General features: G+C 41.6%; 1 protein-coding gene across 1 annotated transcript; it reads left to right on the forward strand.

The window, feature by feature from the left end:
* Window positions 1-17116: 17116 nt before the first annotated feature.
* LOC306833575 (tripartite motif-containing protein 16-like) lies at window positions 17117-18787 on the forward strand (the record flags this gene model as incomplete). Its single annotated transcript, XM_079358915.1, has 1 exon — window positions 17117-18787. Exon 1 carries the CDS (start codon window positions 17123-17125, stop codon window positions 18785-18787), a length of 1665 nt encoding a protein of 554 aa, XP_079215041.1. The 5' UTR covers window positions 17117-17122.
* Window positions 18788-20783: the final 1996 nt, after the last annotated feature.

Raw genomic sequence — 20783 nt, forward strand, 5'->3', positions numbered from 1 at the left:
GTGGAGGCTGTGGACTCCTACAAATACCTCGGGCTGTGTCTAGACAATAAACTGGACTGGACAACACACACCAACCACCTGTACGGGAAGACACAAAGCAGGATGTACTTCCTAAGGAGACTGCGGTCCTTTAACATCTGCAGCAAGTTGCTGGGGATGTTTTACCAGTCCGTGGTTTCCAGCGTGCTTTTTTACACCGTGGTATGCTGGGGGGGCAGCATATCCAAACAGCACACATTCAGACTGGACAAACTGATCAGGCGGGCCGGCTCTGTGGTCGGCATGAAGCTGGACTCTGGTGACGGTGGCAGAGAAGAGGACACTGAACAAACTGCTGGATATTATGGACAATGCCAGCCACCCTCTGCACACTGTCATCAGTAACCAGAGGAGCCGGTTCAGTGAGAGACTGCTCCTTCCCAAGTGCAGAACCAACAGACTCAAAAACTCCCTTGTCCATCATGAGATCACGCTCTACAACTCCTCACTTGGGGGGAGGAGGACTAGAGCACACGGGACAGAGGGGTGGGAGTTGGAGCGTCTTTCTTTCTTTCTTTCTTCCCTTCTACCCTCACTGTGCAATAACACATGGACACTTTCACTCGTATGTGCAATAATAATCTCAACCAAGTGCAATAATCGCAACAATAATCATTGCCTTTTTTTGTATATATTGCTTCCTCCATGCATATTTCTGGTATATTCCTTCCAATGGAAGAGTGTTCTATTATTGGTGCTATATTATTCTGTATATTGTTACTTACAATACATTTTTGTATTTTGTGTTACATTTTTATCTTTATTTTTTACTCTTATTGTATATGCTGCTGGAACCTAAATTTCCTGAGGGAGTCATCCCAAAGGATCAATAAAGTTTAGTCTAAGTCTAAGTCTAAGTCTTAGACCACCAATTTGGTTAAACAATTATTTTCCCATAATACAGATGACTTCTTTAAAATCCCGTTTCAAGCCAACACATCACAGACACACACAAAGCCTCCAAAACCTTGAGGCAGAAGTTGGTCCACCCCAAGGACAAAACTCCCTGGCATAAACAAAGTAATTCTGTGTTATGTTATCTAGTGTGAAGATGAATGCATGGATTTATACATTGGAGAGACTAAAGAACCACTACACAATCACCTTGCACACACTGTTTTTATCAATCAATCAATCCTTTATTCATATCACAACCGGAGAAATTACAGAGTTTGTGGAGGAGGGCACTGGTCTGCTGCGACTCGAAATTCCGCTTAATTCCGCTTATAAGCAACTATGGGCTCATTTTTTTGTAAAGTTGCTTGCAAATAGTCTCAGGTCACTTTTTTGGCTCGTTTTCCAAAGTGTAGTTGCTTATTTTGACTTGTTTGCTCCCTTTATGAACTCCTTTTGATTATTTCTCAGCTCTTTACAATAAAGAGAGACACAAATGTCATATTTAGTTTGTCCTTTTCCAAGATCTGTCTACAATCCCTTGTCCTTGGTTACCACGCACACATGCACAACTGCACCTCACCTGACAGAGCAACAGAGTGACAAAGCCCAAACTATATAAGAATTAGAATAAAGAGTGGGAGAAATAGGTGAACCAGATTGGCTCAGTTTTGATCCAGAAAGCTCATGTTTTCTCACAAAATGTCTATAAATATATAACAATATAATTTTATCAACGTCTGTATGCTATAACTCGCAATCCAACCGCTTCAACATCCTGAGCATGCAGGATTTTCCTCCCTTGGACGAGCGTGCACCACTGCCTTCACCTGCTCCAACAGTCAAATCTTCCTTCTCTCACCGCCGCCAATTGCTGAAGGAGGCTGTGATGAGAAGAAGCTCTGAATCTCCTTTCTATCCAAGCTCTAAAGTGCCCCTTACTGCTGGTAAGATAGGTGCCCCAGCGCAACAACACCACACAGACTTGACCGCCCGTCTGCCAGTGAGTACCACCCGCACCTCGAAGGCCCATCATGCCGCCTTTTCTCCCCCCACAACACAGCCAACTATCCCTCTGCCACTTTTTCCACCATCAACTCTAATCATCGGTGACTCAATAATTACGTCAGTGCACTTTTTTAATGCCACCACCCGCTCCTTTCCTGGAGCCACTGTCACTGACATTATAGAAAAACTCCAGGATTTACTGCCCTCACTCCCGTCCTCAATTAAAAGAGTCATAGTGCACGTTGGCTCAAACGACACAACCCGCTCTCAGTCCGAGGTAACCAAAGCTGACTTTGATAAATGTTTAGGGCTCCTTAAGTGCTGTGGAAAGTCCATCTTCATCTCAGGTCCCATCCCCACAGTCGGTCGCGGCACCGGCCAATTCAGCAGACTTCTCAGCCTTCACAGCTGGCTCCAGTCAGTCTGTAGAGGACACGCTGTGGGCTTCATCGACAACTTCAATCTTTTTTGGAACAGATGGTCTTATTTTAAAAGAGACGGGCTACATCCGAACAAACTAGGTGCACGAATGCTCGCTGCTAACATACAGCACGCCGTGCACACAGCCCCAAGTGCCTGACTGTCTGTATGCCGGAACAGCCACGCCCCTGTCTCACTTCATGCTCCTGACTCTATTCCACATATCATCCCAGTCAGAACCGAAAAAAGGGTCAAATCAGTTCACCACCCACCCTCCATTGCCCTATCGACAGTAACAGAGATGTTACATCTACGGACCTTCTCCAGGGCCGCTCCGCCACAGACTGCACAACACCACTACATTCTCAAACGACACATCCACAAAGGCTCTCAACGGAACTTTCAGTACAGTCAACACAACAGCAACACAAACATCCGCTCCTTTTGGTCTACTGAGCCCCGCCCCCCCCCCGCCGCACTACCCGTCCTGTCAATCACAACCTACTGTCTTCTCTGCTCAAAGCAACCACATACACACCACTCACCTGTCTGAAACTCTGTCTGCTGAACATTAGATCCCTTAGTAACAAGGCTCTGCTGATCGCTGACTTTATTGCTGACCGTAAACTGGACATTTTATGCCTCACTGAGACTTGGCAACAGCCAAACGACTTTTCCCAGCTAAATGAGGCTGTTCCACCGGGCTTCTCCTTTATCAGTAAACCCCGTGCCACAGGGAGGGGGGGAGGTCTCGCTCTCCTTCACCGCGACAACATCAAAGTCACTGCTGTCACTATCCCCCACCATTCCTCCTTTGAATGTTTAGCTGCAAAAATCACAGGCCCAAAACCCACCATCATTGTCACCATCTACAGGCCACCAAAACCCTCCACCGTGTTCCTCAATGAATTTGCATCACTACTAACATCTGTTTGTGCCATGTCCCCCACTGTAATCCTCCTCGGCGATTTCAACATACACATTGACAATCCGTCCAACACCTTAGCTAACGACTTCACATCACTCCTGGACTGTCTCAGAATCACACAACATGTAAAGCTCCCAACTCATAACAAAGGCCACATACTGGACTTAATCTGCTGCACTGACATCACCCCCACCAACCTTGACATCATGGACTTCCCTATTACTGACCACAAAGCTGTACTTTTTGACATTCACACCCAACTTCACAAAGTCAAAGAACAACGGACCATCTCCTTCAGAAACATCAATCATATCAACACGACAAATCTCTCCACCCTGATCAGCTCCTACCCCAGCCCTCCCCTAGCATCTTCCCCTTCTGACTTGGTGACCCACTATAACAACTGTCTCTCCACTGCCCTTCAGACCATGGCTCCTCTGAAAACACGCTCAGTCTCCTTCAATCACACTGCTCCCTGGTTCACCCCTGCCCTACGCCAGCTCAAAGCCACAGGTCGTCAACTGGAGTGACTGTACAAAAAAACCGGACTCACCGTTCACAGCCAAATGTACTCGGACCACCTGCATCACTATAAGAATGCGCTTACTACTGCCAAATCTTCATATTATTCCAACCTCATCAACACTGGTACTGGCAGCAACAGAACCCTCTTTGCAACGGTCAGCCACCTAATTCAGCCTCCTAAAATCCTCCCACCAGACACATCCACCGATCAGTGCACTGCTTTCCTGGACTTCTTCAACTCAAAAATCACTACCATTCACCAACAACTGGCATCATCCTGCACCTCCTCAAATGATCCAACTTGGATGATCACTGCTGGCCAACCTCTCATCAGCTGCCTCTCTGACTTCACCCCAGTATCGGATCACACCATCTCTGAACTCATCCGCAAAGCTAAAACCACCACCTGCCAGCTTGATCCTCTTCCCACTTCCCTCGTCAAAGCCTGTCTGCCATCCATCTCTCCGATGATCACCAATATAATTAACTCCTCCCTCACCACTGCCATTGTACCCCCCACTCTCAAACTAGCTGCTATCACTCCCATCCTGAAAAAACCCGGCCCTTCCAATCCGGTTTCCGTCCAAAACACAGCACTGAAACAGCCCTAGTCAAAATCACCAATGACCTCCTCTGTGCAGCTGACTCCGGACTTCTGACCATACTCATCCTCCTCGACCTCAGCGCAGCATTCGACACTATTTCCCACACATTACTCCTGGACCGCCTGGCTGGCATTGGGATCACTGCCCTCTTCCACCTCCGTAACATTTCTAGACTCCACCCATCACTGTCCCAGTCCAGCACCGAAATCCTAGTTCACTCATTTGTCACTTCCCGCATCGACTATTGCAATGCCCTCCTCACTGGACTCCCCGCCAAACTCATCAACAGACTGCAACTCATCCAGAACTCTGCCGCCCGGATCATTACTCGCACCACATCATCTGATCACATCACCCCCATTCTCATTCAACTTCACTGGCTCCCTGTACAATTTCGCATCAACTACAAAAACCTCCTCCTCACTTACAAAGTTCTTCACCAGCTAGCCCCCACTTACCTCTGCGACCTCCTCCATCACTACAGCCCCTCACGCACCCTCCGCTCAACCTCTGCTGGACTGCTGGTCATCCCCACACCACGCCTCAGTACCATGGGTGCCCGAGCCTTCAGCTGCTCGGCACCCAGACTTTGGAACTCCCTCCCCCCCCACATACGACAGTCAGAGTCCATCTCCACCTTTAAATCCCAACTCAAAACCCACCTGTTTAAACTGGCATACTCACTGTAACTGTTCACTCCACACTACACCTGTCTTTTGTTTGTTTTTATGTTTGGTTTTAACCTAATGTATTGTTTTTATCCACTGTAAGGCGACCTTGGGTGGCTTGAAAGGCGCCATTAAATAAAATGTATTATTATTATTATTATCCAGTGATGCCAACTTCACAAAATCAAGATTTTCATGAACATGTGTTGGTTGTCAGCCGCAGCCAGGGCATTAACTCCTGTGATAATTCACTAAATTGATGAAGGGGAAGAAACCTTTTGACTGCAGTTTGAGAGCAAAGATGACTAGGAATGAAAATGTTTTTACTTAAAATATGCTTCTATGCGTAAACGCAAAACAACAAGTTAAGTTGCCTACACACATTGCTTTGTTGAGCTTATTTCTGTACACCTGATTGCTTGTTCCTTTCACGAGATCTGGCAACACTGCTTAAACAGTTTAGGACAGCAAGCTCTTTGGGACGGGATTCTGAGGACCATTTACATCTGACAGACAAAGGCCACTCCTTTGACGATAACAAAGTATGTATCCTGGACAGAGAAGAACGTTAGTTTGAAAAGGTCTGTGTTCTCTTGGTTTGAAAGCAGTGTTAAAGAAGCCATCTATGTCAAGGTGGAAAAATTATCTCTTCACAGAGGTGGAGGTCTGAGACACCATCTTTTACCATCCTACAATAATGTTCTTCATTCTCCCCCAAAACAAATGAAGCCCCAGTCCCAACTTGAAACATGTGACTGCAACGACCCACAGACGACCGGGTGTTGTAACACCTCTTGGTGAAATTATCTTAACAACTCAGCTAGTAACTCTGATGTGAATCATCCTTGATCATTAGCATGCTAATTATCCACAGATACTTACAGTTCTAAGTCTGTCCACTTTTAGTTTTTTAGCGTGCTTTCTTTTCCTTGTTGTTGAAGTTCATTGTTTTCAATAAACAGAGCAGTGAGAGAGGCCAGCAGATGTGCAGACATAAGCACACTGAATTATATGTTGGAGCAGTTTGGACGGCATCAGTATGCAAATACAACCTGTTCTAAGATGAGTTAAAAGTGAAATTATCGATTTCCACTTCAATTATTTCATTTCTAGATAACAGAATGTGGAATATACACTCTTCACGCTCTGTGATCAAATGTCCAAAAGTATTCTTAGATGAGACCTGTGTGTTACGACTCAGAAAATCTTCGGAACCAAGCGCACGACTCAGAGACAGAGAAATGTTTAACAAATAACAATTTATTAACACGTGACACGGGGTGAAATATTTGTGCAAAACAATAATCAATGTGACTCTAGTGCAACCTAATAACCCTAAACCTAAACACGCGTGACGATGAGCCAGATCGGACACACGAGACGAACAGGGGACGACGGAGTCGTAGGAAGGACGGGAACGGGAACTACGGAGAAGCAGAAAATACGAGAGGTTAACAAACACGAGTAAATACAAATATCCAAGAAAGTACGAGGAGCAAGAGCAAACACTGGAGAACAAACCCATGGAGATGAGACAATAATCTGGCGCTGGCATCCTGCAAGGAGCCATCTTAAATAGCCTGATGGTGATGATTGGTGAACACCTGTGATCGCAGCTGAACCTGATTGAATAATTAGTGAGGGAAGGGGAGACACGACGGAATGACAGACAGAGAAACACAACAATACAGCACGTGGAAAACACCAAACATCACACTGTGGTATCATTTGTAAGTTAAAAAAAGGAAGAAAAAACTCTAATAGAGGAACAGTAAAACTATACAGATCAAATACACAGTTAATGAGTATCACTGTTTGTTGCTGTAACACCACTGCTGTTTGTGGGAACTCGTAACGATTTAGTAACTTTCCAGATTCAAAAACTCTGAAAAAGTCACCAACAACATCAGTCTAGCAACAACCTGGGAGAAAGACCACTACGCTCTGTAAACACACACAGACAGGGGTTAATTCAGCCAAAAGATTTGTCTCCGAAAAAACAACATTCATTTGTTCTTGTCCTAGTTGAACGACACGAATACAGCAGTCAGTTATAGTCTGTGTGCAGGAAGGAAGACTTCTCTTACAAGCACAGAGCTTAACAACAACACGCTTCTATTAAGCTAGCTGTAAGAGAGCATGCTGCTGTAGACATCAGAGACCAAGGTGCAGCTCACGACCTTGCTGATCAAGGAGAAGAAGCTCTGTAAGACAGACAGTAGACTTTGGAGAATTGGTGGAATTGAAAATGACGTTCTTTAAAGTGTGAGAGTTTTCACAGCTCAATTCTGTCTCAGCTATATTGTGAACATCAAAGCATCTGGTGAGCAAACTGGCCAGTTTCAGATTACATAATTTACATATTAAGCAATACTACGGTTCTGTTGGTCAGACAGTCCATCAGAGAACAAATCTTCATAGAGTCAAATATGGTGGTAAGCAAACACTGGAATGACCGACACAAACACAACAATGGACATCATTCCTCACACATTCACACCTCACACATGTACCTCCTTCAGAGTTTGAATCAACCCATAACAGTTTCTCTGGATGGCATGAAAAGATTGTCAGGCCTCAATCTGTCGTCCTGTCCTGTGGCCTCCTGTATGCTCTAATCCTGATGAGAGGCTAATAAGCTGAGAGAGACAGCGGCTCCCCAGTGGGCCCCCCTCGACCTTCCAAAACATCCCCCATTAACCCTTCATCCCCCAAAACCTGGTCTGAAGTATGCCGGCCCAAATGCTCCAGTAATGAAAGGGATTTGAACAAAGCTGAGAGGGACCAAAGCAAACTTCCTCCAGTCATATTTGAAGGTAAATACAAAGGTAAAACAATGCATTCTTTCTCGCTGTGGAGATTGTGTCTGTCCGTCAGCTTAGCTCTGACTTTACCGAGAGGAATTCACAGCAGGGGAGGACGGAGGAGACAGACGTGTTTTTATTGATCTGCTGCGGCAGTTTGCTGTTTTAATAATGCTCTGAATTTATGAAAATATGCTCCATAATGCCTTGAATACAGGGAACATGTTTAGACAACTCTCATGTAAAGACAAAGAACAACAAAGCTGAAATACTGCTTTTCAAACTTTGCTTGAGTACAGTTTTCATGTAAATATGTACTTTGTAAATGTAAATTTTTTTCCTGTAGAATAACAAAATGGCCATCAGAAAACATTGCAGCATACGAGAAGATGGAATCATAGACTTCTGCTGCCCTTGCATTTATGACCAAAAAATCAGGAGCCACTTAATTAAGAATGAACAATTATTTATTTAACAATTTAGGAAATAAATGTGCAAAGTCTTTGGGGATTAGACTCCATCATGTGCCTGGAGGGGTAGTGAGGCCAACAGCAGGAAAGGATAACCCCCCCCCCCCCCCCCCCCCATGGAGTCTAGACAAGATAGTGGTGGTCTGAGAGGTATGCAGGATGTGATGAGGTGTGGGTTTCTGATGCTGTATCTGAACTCTGCTGAGCTGAATGGAGGCGACCGAGCACTGAAATGACAGACTGTCTGTGCAATGAGCCCAAGTTTTAACATTTGACAGCTGTAGGATGATTGGTTGAGAAAGGTTCCGTACTTACAGAGTCAAACACCCCGAAATCAGCAGCTGGGAGATGGAGGGAGTGGTTGAGAGGGAGTTGCTGAGTTGAATAAAGAAATGAAATGAATGTGTGAGGGAATAAAAACAGTGTTTCTGCCTTTGTGTCTTTGAATACTTTTTCCAGGATTGGTTTTACACATATGCTGGTTGTTACAACCCGGCTCTCGGCCGCAACAAGAAACATGAACCAGGACACGACCTCTGCTCAGAATGCAATCCCGTTTATTAACATCTAGCCAAACTCGTGCCATACAGCCATACAGCCATACATCCGCGCCGCCACGCTCCCACGGTCCCTTTGTGTGGTCTTCAGAGAGAGAGAGAGAGAGAGAGAGAGAGCCATCTTTCCTCAGTCGTTTTTATAGAGGAAGACTACCCTGGTCCAAGGTGCAGCACATCCACTGATTACAACCCCGCCTCCTGGAACCTGCAACAGAATACAACCAGCAGCACAGGAACACCAACTGGTGTGGAGGGGTCGTCACAGGTATTAAAACAAGTTGTGACTTTCTTTATTTGTGAAATGTATCACCGACTGCACAGCTCTTAATTTTCACGGCTCTGGATTAACCAGTTCTCTATAATGTTACTGAATATTTGTCATCACTGTTGTTGTACATCTACATCTCTTAATCTCCAGCATAATATGTTTACATTCAGTGAGACATGACTGACACATTTAAGTATTTTTTTTATTTGAGATCTTTTTAAGTAATGCAAGGTTTAAGCCTGGATGTATTTATTTGTAATTCATGTGACTTTCATATTTTTGAAATGCTTATTCACTTTATTTAGTCTTATATTTTGTTATTTGCTGGGACAAGTTAAAACCACAATTTCCAAGTTCAGGATCAGTTAAGTAAATTTACCTTACCAAACACCTTTTGTCCACAAGGGGGCGCCAACTGAAAACAAAATGTGACAGAAAGTTCCTCACAGCTGCGCTAGTGTTTTGTTTCTTTACAAAATTAAATCCTGCAGCATAAGTAGATGAGTTAATGACTGAAACGTGTTTCAAGAAAGTCCCAGAGGACTCCTCACTGCTCCCTCCACACATTCAAACAGCTCTGGCCATGGTGTGATTCTAAAAGCCAAAAGTTAAAGCTAAAAGTACATCATGCTTCAGAAACTGGTTGCATCAAATGATTTGGTTCATCCACAAGGAGAATGTCTGTCTTTCAGGGAGGGAGGCATTAAAATATGTCAATAATAGTCGATGAAGAAAGCAAAGTGCAGAGCAAACACATCCTTGTGAAGAAAGAAAATAATTTACATCTCCTTTTTGTTCATGTCATTTCTCCTTCATTTTACATTCAGACAGTAAACAGGGTCAGACACTTTTTAATAGATAATCATAAAACACAGAAGAACACTGAGAAGGCAGAGGAGGCACATAAACTAAACTCATTTGCAAAGCCTGCAGTGTAAGAATTGTATTTTAGGACTGATAAGAAAAGTAATCTGAAATAAATCATGGATTGTTTTCAATGAACTGAATTGAAGTTTTTATTTTCAACATTTAAAAAAAGAGAAGAAAAAAAACATGTATATGTAACTTATTTTATATATATATATATAATAAGTTACATATACACAATGACAGACATCACACAGCAGCTTTTGAAAAGGAGTGGAAGTATTAAATCATTTAATCCACCTCTTCTCTGTTATTCATTGCTCATCCTGTCAAAAAACGATTAATTCTGTTCAAATGAATAACAGAGAAAAGTATGTTCCACAGCATAGATATACTGATAAAATCCTCACATAACAAAGTTCCCTGACTCACAGTATCTGATCTCAGTGAGTCGAGAGAGAATGTTCCAGATGTTTGATCTCTCCTCCCGTCAGGTATAGAGCACAGAGACCTGACCCTCCTCTGTCAGTCTGAAGAGGGCTAAGTACACCGACAAGGCACAGGCTGCAGCTGCTTTCTCTGTCCAGTCCACTAGAGGGCGCTAAAGGAGCAGGTTATCACCAGCCTGCAACTCACAGAGCAGAGCTCCGGCTGGTGATGTTGGTGATTTAATGTTTTTGGTGCATTCAGGGTCTGCCACCTTCTATGTTTTTCTCTACAATACACGCACGCGCACGCGCACACACACACACACACACACACACACACACACACCTTGTAAATTATTCCAAAAGTAAGAATCATTTACTGCAACTGTGTGGCTCCGTAGTGCGTAGTGATCATGACACACACACACACACACACACACACACACACACACACACACACACACACACACACACACACACACACACACACACACACACACACACACACACACACACACACACACACACACACACACACACACACACACACACACACACACACACACACACACTTCTAAAACACAAGAAACCACTGTTAATTCAACTGTGAACATTTTTCCACCTGATAAGCTTCATACAGGTTTCTGCTGTGATGTTCGACATGAGTCTATAAATCAAGGTTGTGTTTCTGTGTTGCTCTCTTACCCAGTTTGAACATCATCATGGTGATCAGCAGCGTCCTCTGATGTCTGGACCAAAGTCTTCCTAACTCCATGTTTAAATGGTCTGCAGAGTTTTTTTCCCCGTCAGTGAAAATCAAAGCTTGTCAATCCATCCAAACAGCACGCAGCGCTCCATCCACGCTGCTCCAACTCATCCACTCACAGGGAGCAGCAGCACCTCCATGCCCAACCCCTGGGACTCTGGGACTGAGTGTGTGTGAGCATGTGTTTTGAAGTTGTGTGAGGCTCTCTGGGGACCAAACTGAGTAAAGCAGAGTAATCACCCCAGCAGAGAGCGAGGGGGGGAAAACACGAGTAACACACTTCATATACACAACCACAACTTAATAATTGACTTTTATTTCAACTTTAGTTTTATTTGTCTTCGTTAATGTTTCGAGTATTTTAATTTTGCTTCCGTTGTTGCCGTTGCTTTAACTGTTATGTCTGTGTATACATTTTTATTTTGTATTTGCCCACTTTATCACAATAAATAAAGAAATGCAAGATTTTTTTTTACCAAAAACACAAGAAATAGATTATTTTGCCTGACAGAAAAGTCAGCACATTCAATTTAACACTACCAGAGTAAATATTAACACTTCTAAAGTGTCTATATGGATCTACACCACAAAGTGTTAATTTAACTCTTTTTGGAGAGTTGGTACCAATAAGCGTTACTATTGACTCTTTGTGGAGATAAAATGTTTCAACAATTAAACTGACCAATGTAACATTTTTCACTCGTTTGGAGGATCTTTTTTACCCTCATGCCACACATTATGTAAACTGAATCCTAAACAAACATGATCTGCATTTTTCCTCATTTTTGCTTTTCTTGAAAATCATGCTTGAATGAGTAACAGCTATTGTTGCCGATGGGCATATAGATTGTATCAACCACTGTAGTAGTCAAATCTGAACTAGACCATAAAAAGAAAACATAACAAGATTATTTTGCGAATTTTAAATAATTTAACTCTCCTGTTACCTACAAATTTACATCTTTTCTCCTTGGGGTCAATTTGACAATAGCATTTTAAACCTCCAGAAAATGATTGTAATAACAACCATTACCCGTTTATTTATCAGATATGTTTGTTTGTTGACTACCTAAAAATCTCATTAAATGTTAAATGTTATGTCAAATAAGACCATTAGTGACAAACTAAAGTCTGTAATATTTTAATATCTAAAGTCTGTATTTGTCTCCACAGGGTTGATGTCAGAGAATAAACAGCACACTGAAGAAAAAGCCTTTTTATGTATTTGACACAAACACATTCAACCAGTGGCGTCGTTAGGCCTATTTTAGGGGGGCTGAAGCCCCCTAAAATGTTCTTAAGCCCTCCCTAAATAATTTGGTTTTTATAAAAAAAAAAAATTATATATATATATATATATATATATATAACGTGCTGACAAATTCAATATAAAGTGGCCAGAATATGAGCTTAAATAAATTATCATATAGCCTGTCATTATTTACTTAAATATGATCATGAATCTGTCAGTTTCCCTTCACTTCATCGCGTAAGGTAGAGAGGCTCTTCAGCACGTCGCTATCCAATCCATTCCACTTGTTCATATTAAGACCGTCCACATGACTGAAAATCCAGTCCGCGTTTTCCCTGGGACCTAGCTTGCACTCTTGCAGAGTGTGTCTGTGTGTGTGTAAGATGAAGTACACACAGAGCGACTACAACACAGACTCTAATAGACTGGTATAGTAATGACGTATTTTTGTAGGCCAACCCGAAAAAATGGCGCCGGTGGTTCCTACGAAAATTCGCCTATGGGATTTTTGCATTGGATTTTGGATTGTTGCAGAAAATAAGCTCCGTGTCAAACACACGTTTCTGACACATTGTTGTTTTGTTTAGCGGGATAATCTTTACAGATGAACATCATTTATATGAAGTTTGAAGAGTTAATGCAGCCGAGGGAAGTAAAAAGCTAACGTTATGCGCTAGTGAACTACACCGTGGTCGATTTATAATGACGTCACGACCGTTATGCTTCATCGATCAAATCAGTGGATTTGACAAGATAGCTAAACGTTAGCTTAATAAGTTGTTTATTAACCTAATATTTGCAAGAGCACTGAAGAACATGACTAGAGGCTGTAAGGAGGATTAGGGAGAGAGTTCCCGGCGTGATGACGTTTAATGTCTGTGACAATCACTGTAGTTTCAGTTAGCTACTCGTTGGCAACCGCCGTTTAAAGTTCACGTAAAAACTTTAAGTCACAAGTGGGGTCTTAGGTAACGTAGTTTTTCTTGTCTAACAAAACGTCAACATCTCTTCAGCTTGTGTTAACCACAGACCTTATTTCAGGCGTCTAAACACAAACACATTCAAAATCCCCATCGACTTTTAGAGTTAGGAACCCATGGCGCTAAAATGCTAACTCACTTCCTGGTTTTAGGACTCAAAACTACACCAGTCTATAGAACAGCGCTAGGAGAAGGACGTGAATGCAGAATGGATATAAGAAAGTTTTTCAAGAAAGTAAGTATCCTCCAATGCTGTTAGTAATAATTAGTTAGCTGCAGCCCCCAGCTAACAGCAGAAAGTCCCATGTAATGAACCAAGTGCTCCCTGTTTGACAAATAAAAACCTAGCTTGCACAGTATGCACGTCTCACGTTGTTTCCAGCTCTAAAACAATTCTGCTACTTAGCTTGCTAGTCAGTCAAAATTGCTGTTTCTCACTTTGTGCACGGATGCACACCTAAAAAAGGAGCTGAGCTCATTCACTATGATTATCATCACTGGGTATTAACAATAATAATGATAAAAATACACTAATAATGATAATAATCACTCCACCACCCCATTGACCTGTAGGAGTCAGGGCAGAGGAGCACAGGGAGTGAGAGGGGAGAGATCTCTACTGGAAAGGTGAGTCTAAAGGATTTCACAGGATAGAGTCATTAGTGATGCAGACAGTCTTTGAATATGATGGAACTCAATATGAAACATTTCACTCAAGGTGCACCATATAAGACTTATTTAACTTGAGCTTATATTAAGGAGAGTAATGATTTTATTTATATATATATATATATATATATATATATAACGTACTGTTACTGTGCAAACCTATGTTTGTTCTTGTCCTGTATGATAAAAAAACAGACTGAAATGATGATTAATAATTAATATCTCAGTCTTTGTTAACCGTTTGTGAAATGTTGTGTTTGCGCGCTACGTTTGCTCACATCCTGTGCATCTCTTGGGGGCTAAGCCTCCTCTGTCCTTAAAACCTAGTGACGCCCCTGCATTCAACAATTTCACTAGTGACATTTGACTGTTAAACAAATCAGGATATTATTTTAAATGCATTTTATATGCATAATGTTCCACAGGGGGCGTCAAAGTTAACATCTACCTAAAGTTCAACATAAAACAGAAACATTCTCATATAGCTGCCAATCCAAAAAGTTGTGTTTGCATCGTTGTTAGACATTCTCTGTTTGAAAACTGAAATAAATTTAAAAAAAAATGTGTATAAACTTCCTTGAATACTCGGCTGCCAAATGTTTACACACCAGTGACAACAGATTTGCGTTTGAGTCATGATCATCCCTCATGAAAACGTAGGAGCGACTTGATCGTCTTGTTTTCCTGTTTCCAAATGAGCTAAAAACATAAAAACTGGACTGTATGACAACTGCTACTGACACTTTAACAAGACCTTCCTGTGGACAAGCTATTTTTATTGATGTCCTTCAAATAAGAAGAATGCAAACAAAACCATTAAATGAAAAAATGAATAAGTTCATGCGGAAACAAAGTTTAACATGTACAGTGCTACTCCTCTTCCTGGTTTTGAGTAGAGCTTGATAACCCCTCCCTCTCATGCTCTCAAACACAGCCAGCTCCCCTCTGACCGAATATTTTTTAGATCTACACTTTGCAGATGGGTGTGATCAACACGAACTGACGTTCACAGCACAAAGACATGATTTGTAGACCAGAGGTGAATGTAGTAGGAAGGAAAGATTTGACTGGACCACTCTGACTCTCTAACTAAAGTGATGTCTAAAAATATTTCCAGTGGAAATTTTTCACTGATGACAAAAATGACTATGACTACTGCTGCAGTTTAATAAGAACGGATGCCAATGTGATGAGTTAAATAGTAATGCCCTAATAGTTTAGAATAAAACAGCTAGTTCATTATCTCATACAAGAAGTTACATTGAGATTGATTAAAAGTATAAAATACTTGAAATAGTTAAATATCATTTAAATGTTAAAAGAAAAGGTTAAAATTCAAAAATAATGTTTAATAGAGCTGATTTACTTGATTTTTATTGTTAACATTAGGACTCTGCAATCTGAGTTTTCTATCTGGTATCGATTGCTTTTGTCTTCGCCCACATACAGTGTTTTACTCATTCTACTAAAAGCTCTGATGAGGAAACATAACTGAATTACTCTTTATTACTGATTATTCCTCTGCTTTTCAGGTATGTTTATGATCATAAACTGTCACAATTACAAGGCGGAAAACAGGGAAGGAGGACCCAAGTGCAGAAAAAACTTAAATTATTTATGTTAACAAAAAGGGAAGAAACACCAAAACAAAAACTTACTCAAAACTAAATCCAAAAATCCAAGATGAGAAAAACAAAGCCCAAAAATCCAGAGAGCACATGCATGAGAGACAAACGACAGCAACCGAAGACACTACAAAACACAAAAGACAATGAACCTGACTGAGGAAAAACACAGAGACTAAATAGACATGGGGTAATCAGACGCAGGTGAGACTAACGAGACAGGTGAGGAACATCAGGGTAATCACAAAGGCGGGAAACACAAGGAACAACGAACACAAGACCAGAACAACTGAGGACAAGTACAAAGTAAAACCCAAAACTGACAACACCACCAAAACCAGACATACAAAATAAAACACTAAAGACTAGACTTAAAACACAACACAGGAAATAAACTTACAGGTAACATAGGAGGACACAGGGAAACCCACTTAAGACTAAAATAAACACAAGACTATGAAACAATCAACACAGGAGGGAAACCAGAGAGGCAGGGAACACAGTAACATGGAAAAACACGAGGGAATAAATAAAACCGAACTCAAAACTCTGAAATACAACCTAAATGAAACCAAACCATGACATAAACACAGTTAACATGTCTGAAATAACCTAATAACATGTAAAGAGCTTCAGGATGCTGTAGTTTTGATGTTTGAGTGAGCTAAAAGTGTTTTTAAAATATGTTTTACTGTCTTATGTATTTTGATTCATGTACTTCTATGAGCTCGATGCAAGTTTAAAAACTTTATGTTTGATGATAGAAACCCATGAGAAAATGATTCATTGCAGTAAAACTAATGTTACTTATTGTTGGTGAAAGACCATGTGTACTTCCTACCTCCACCTTTATTCATTTTGAGAAGTAAGAAATGGTGTAAATGTGTGCTTTTGTACAGTGTGATATTTTTGTAAACATGTTCATTGATTCTACCAAATGCTTTTGATGAGGAAACATAATAGAATCACTCTTATGATTATTTCTCTCCTTTTCAGGGGTGTAACACTAAGCTTCTTTTTTTATAGAGTTCCTCCGATAAGAAGAAGGCAAACAAGATCTTTAAATGTTTGAGGAATGAGGAAACAAAGTTAAACATTTACTGTGCCGCTCCTCTTCCTGGTGTAAAGCAGAACTTGATAACCCCTCCCTCTCCTGCTCTCAAACAGCCAGCTCCACTCTGACCGAGTATTTCCTGGTTCCCTCCCCTTCAGATCTACAGTTTGCAGATAGGTGTAACCAACACGAGCTGACGTTTACAGCACAAACACATGATTTGTAGATCAGAGGTGAAAATAGTTTCAGTTCTCAGGAAGTGAAACTCAGACAGTCATTGTGACTGAGAGGAGAAATGGCGCAGAAAGGAGTTCAGCTGGACCAGGAAACCTTCTCTTGTTCGATCTGTCTGGATCTACTGAAGGATCCAGTCACTGTTTCCTGTGGACACAGTTACTGCATGAACTGTATTGAAACCCACTGGGATAAAGAGGAAGAGAAAAACTTTAGCTGCCCTCAGTGTAGGCAGACCTTCCCAGTGAGACCTGTCCTGTTGAAAAGCACCATGTTGGCAGTTTTAGTGGAGGAGCTGAAGAAGACTGGACTTAAAGACGCTCCTGCAGATCACTGCTATATTGGACCTGAAGATGTGATCTGCGATTTCTGCACTGAGAGAAAACTGAAGGCCTGTAAGTCCTGTCTACAATGTCTGGCTTCTTACTGTGAGAAACACCTGCAGCCTCATTTTGAAGTGGCTCCATTGAAGAAACACAAGCTGGTGGAGCCCTCCAAGAAGCTCCAGGAAAACGTGTGCTCTCTTCATGATGAGGTGATGAAGATGTTCTGCCGCATTGATCAGCAGTCCATCTGTTATCTCTGCTCTGTGGATGAACATAAAGGCCACAACACAGTCTCAGCTGCAGCAGAGAGGACCGAGAAGCAGAAAGAGCTGGAGGTGAGTCGACAACACATCCAGGCGAGGATCCAACACAGAGAGAAAGATGTGAAGCTTCTTCAATGGGAGGTGAAGGCTATCAATGGCTCTGCTGATAAAGCAGTGAAGGACAGTGAGAAGATCTTCACTGAGATGAACCGTCTCATGGAGAAAAGACGCTCTGATGTGAAGCAGAAGGTCAGATCCCAGCAGCAAACTGAAGTCAGTCGAGTCAAAGAGCTTCAGGAGAAGCTGGAGCAGGAGATCATTGAGCTGAAGAGGAGAGACGCTGAACTGGAGAGGCTCTCACACACACAGGACCACATCCAGTTTCTACTCGACTACCCTTCACTGCCACCACTCTGTCAATCTACACACTCATCCAGCATCAACATCCGTCCTCAGAGGTTATTTGAGGATGTGACATCAGCTGTGTCAGAAGTCAGAGAGAAACTAGAGGACGTCTTGAGAGAGAAATGGACAAACATCTCACAGAGAGTAACTGAAGTGGATGTTTTGCTGTCAAAACCAGAGCCCAAGACCAGAGCTGACTTCTTACAATATTCACGTGACATCACACTGGATCCAAACACAGCATACACAGAGCTGTTATTATCTGATGGGAACAGAAAAGTGGCACGCACGGATCAACAGTCTTATTCTAGTCACCCAGACAGATTCACTGGATGGCCTCAGGTCCTGAGTCCGGAGAGTCTGACTGGACGTTGTTACTGGGAGGTGGAGTGGAGAGGAAGAGGAGTTTTTGTCGCAGTCGCATATAAGAATATCAACAGAGCAGGGAGCGGGACTGAAAGTTATTTTGGACACAATGACAAATCTTGGGCGTTATATTGTTACAAAAACAGATTTATCTTTTATCATGGGAGTGTCGGCACACATGTCTCACGCCCTCAGTCCTCCAGAGTAGGAGTCTACCTGGATCACAGAGCAGGTATTCTGTCCTTCTATAGCATCTCTGAAACCATGAATCTCTTCCACAGAGTCCAGACCACATTCACTCAGCCTCTATATGCTGGACTTTGGATTAACATTGGATCTGCTGCTGAGTTGTGTAAACTGAAATAGACAGAAGCGATTTAAAGGAACTGTGTGTTAAACTTTAATCCTTCAACTTGATCATTATTCTTGTTTGTTGCTGAGAGCTGATTGTGACTTTATAGGTGGTACTTTGACATCTTTTCACTTGTTCTGTCAATGTTTGAGTCTTTTTACAAAAACTCTTTAGATGTTTCTGTTTAGTCACAGAGGCTTTACTGCTCATGACGATTTTTGTTCAGCTGAACTGACGTTTTCTCTGCATGAACATGTCAACTTTTCTTCACTTTAAATATGTTTACAATGAGTACTGATTGTTTTTGTTATAATCAAAAGGTCTAAGGGGAAAGCAGGTCTATATTTTCATGCAGACATTACTTTTTCACCACTTTGTACATTTGATTTTGAAACATCTCAAATAAAATGAATAGAATAACTTCTTTTTGCAGAGTGAATTTTGTTGTTCCAACAAAAATGGATTAAAAGTGTACTCTGAATTATGAATTAAATAAGATCATTTAAATGTGAGTCTGGGTCATTAAATAGGATTAGTTGAGATATTTATTTTCATTGAAAACAAAAGAACTTTTTCTATTTTGATTCATGGTGGAAATTGGACTCCTACCAAGGGCTTTATTGTAACATTATTGAACATCTTCACAATATATTCATCATTTCTTCACGTGTTGAGATGACATCAACACTAAATAAAGTTCTCACAACATGTAAACAAAACCTTCAGCTTAAAGCGACAATAAGAACAAATCTTTATTTTGATAGAGTTACATGGAACCAAACAGAGACATCACTTATTCTGCCAGGCCTCAGATATGAATGACTTCTGCAGGGACTGAAAGGAATTCCCTGCTTTAATCAAACGATTTATATTTCACATATGATAAGATTCCAAGAGGTCTAATGAGTGAAAAGAAGATGTATGCCTGTTAAACTGTTGATATGTTGAAATGAGCCTCAGTGACTCTAAACTTTAACTCAACAGAGGCAAAACACTACATGTTACAAAACAGGAACCAGACTCTGATCTCAGCTGACATTTCAGCATGTTCAACTACCACATATGCTTACTCAAATATGTGTTATGGAAATGATGGATTGATAAGAAATCAATTTCACTTTGATCAAAGTTACTGAAATTATCTTGACTCTATCAGAGTATAAGACAAATGGAAGAGAGAAGTAAGATGCTTTTGCTGCTTTGTCCCCAAATGTACCATCATGTGGTTGATGGTAAAATCATTTTAATGCATGTTTGGCTTGTTTTCGATGGACTGACAAAAACTTCTCACAGAGCAAAATAAAGCGTTCTGTGCATTTTTAGGTACACTTTTCTATTGTTTGCTTAAAAATTACAAAACATGATTTGTTTTTATCCAGGAAATGTCTTATTAACTCCTTGTAAATTCTTCCAAAAGTAAAAATCATGTACTGCCACTGTGTGGCTCCGTAGTGCTTCTAAACAGACTTATCAAGACGTGATCATGGTGCACACACACATATTGTAAACAAGCAGGGTTACAAACACACACACACACACACACACACACTTCTAAAACACAAGAAACCACTGTTAATTCAACTGTGAACATTTTTCCACCTGATAAGCTTCATACAGGTTTCTGCTGTGATGTTCGACATGAGTCTATAAATCAAGGTTGTGTTTCTGTGTTGCTCTCTTACCCAGTTTGAACATCATCATGGTGATCAGCAGCGTCCTCTGATGTCTGGACCAAAGTCTTCCTAACTCCATGTTTAAATGGTCTGCAGAGTTTTTTTCCCCGTCAGTGAAAATCAAAGCTTGTCAATCCATCCATCTACGCTGCTCCAACTCATCCACTCACAGGGAGCAGCAGCACCTCCATGCCCGACCCCTGGGACTCTGGGACTGAGTGTGTGTGAGCATGTGTTTTGAAGTTTGTGTGTGTGTGAGGCTCTCTGGGGACCAAACTGAGTAAAGCAGAGTAATCACCCCAGCAGAGAGCGAGGGGGGGAAAACACGAGGTGGAGT

The sequence above is a fragment of the Symphodus melops genome (genome assembly GCF_947650265.1).
Source record: "Symphodus melops genome assembly, chromosome: 1".
NCBI lineage: Eukaryota > Metazoa > Chordata > Actinopteri > Labriformes > Labridae > Symphodus > Symphodus melops.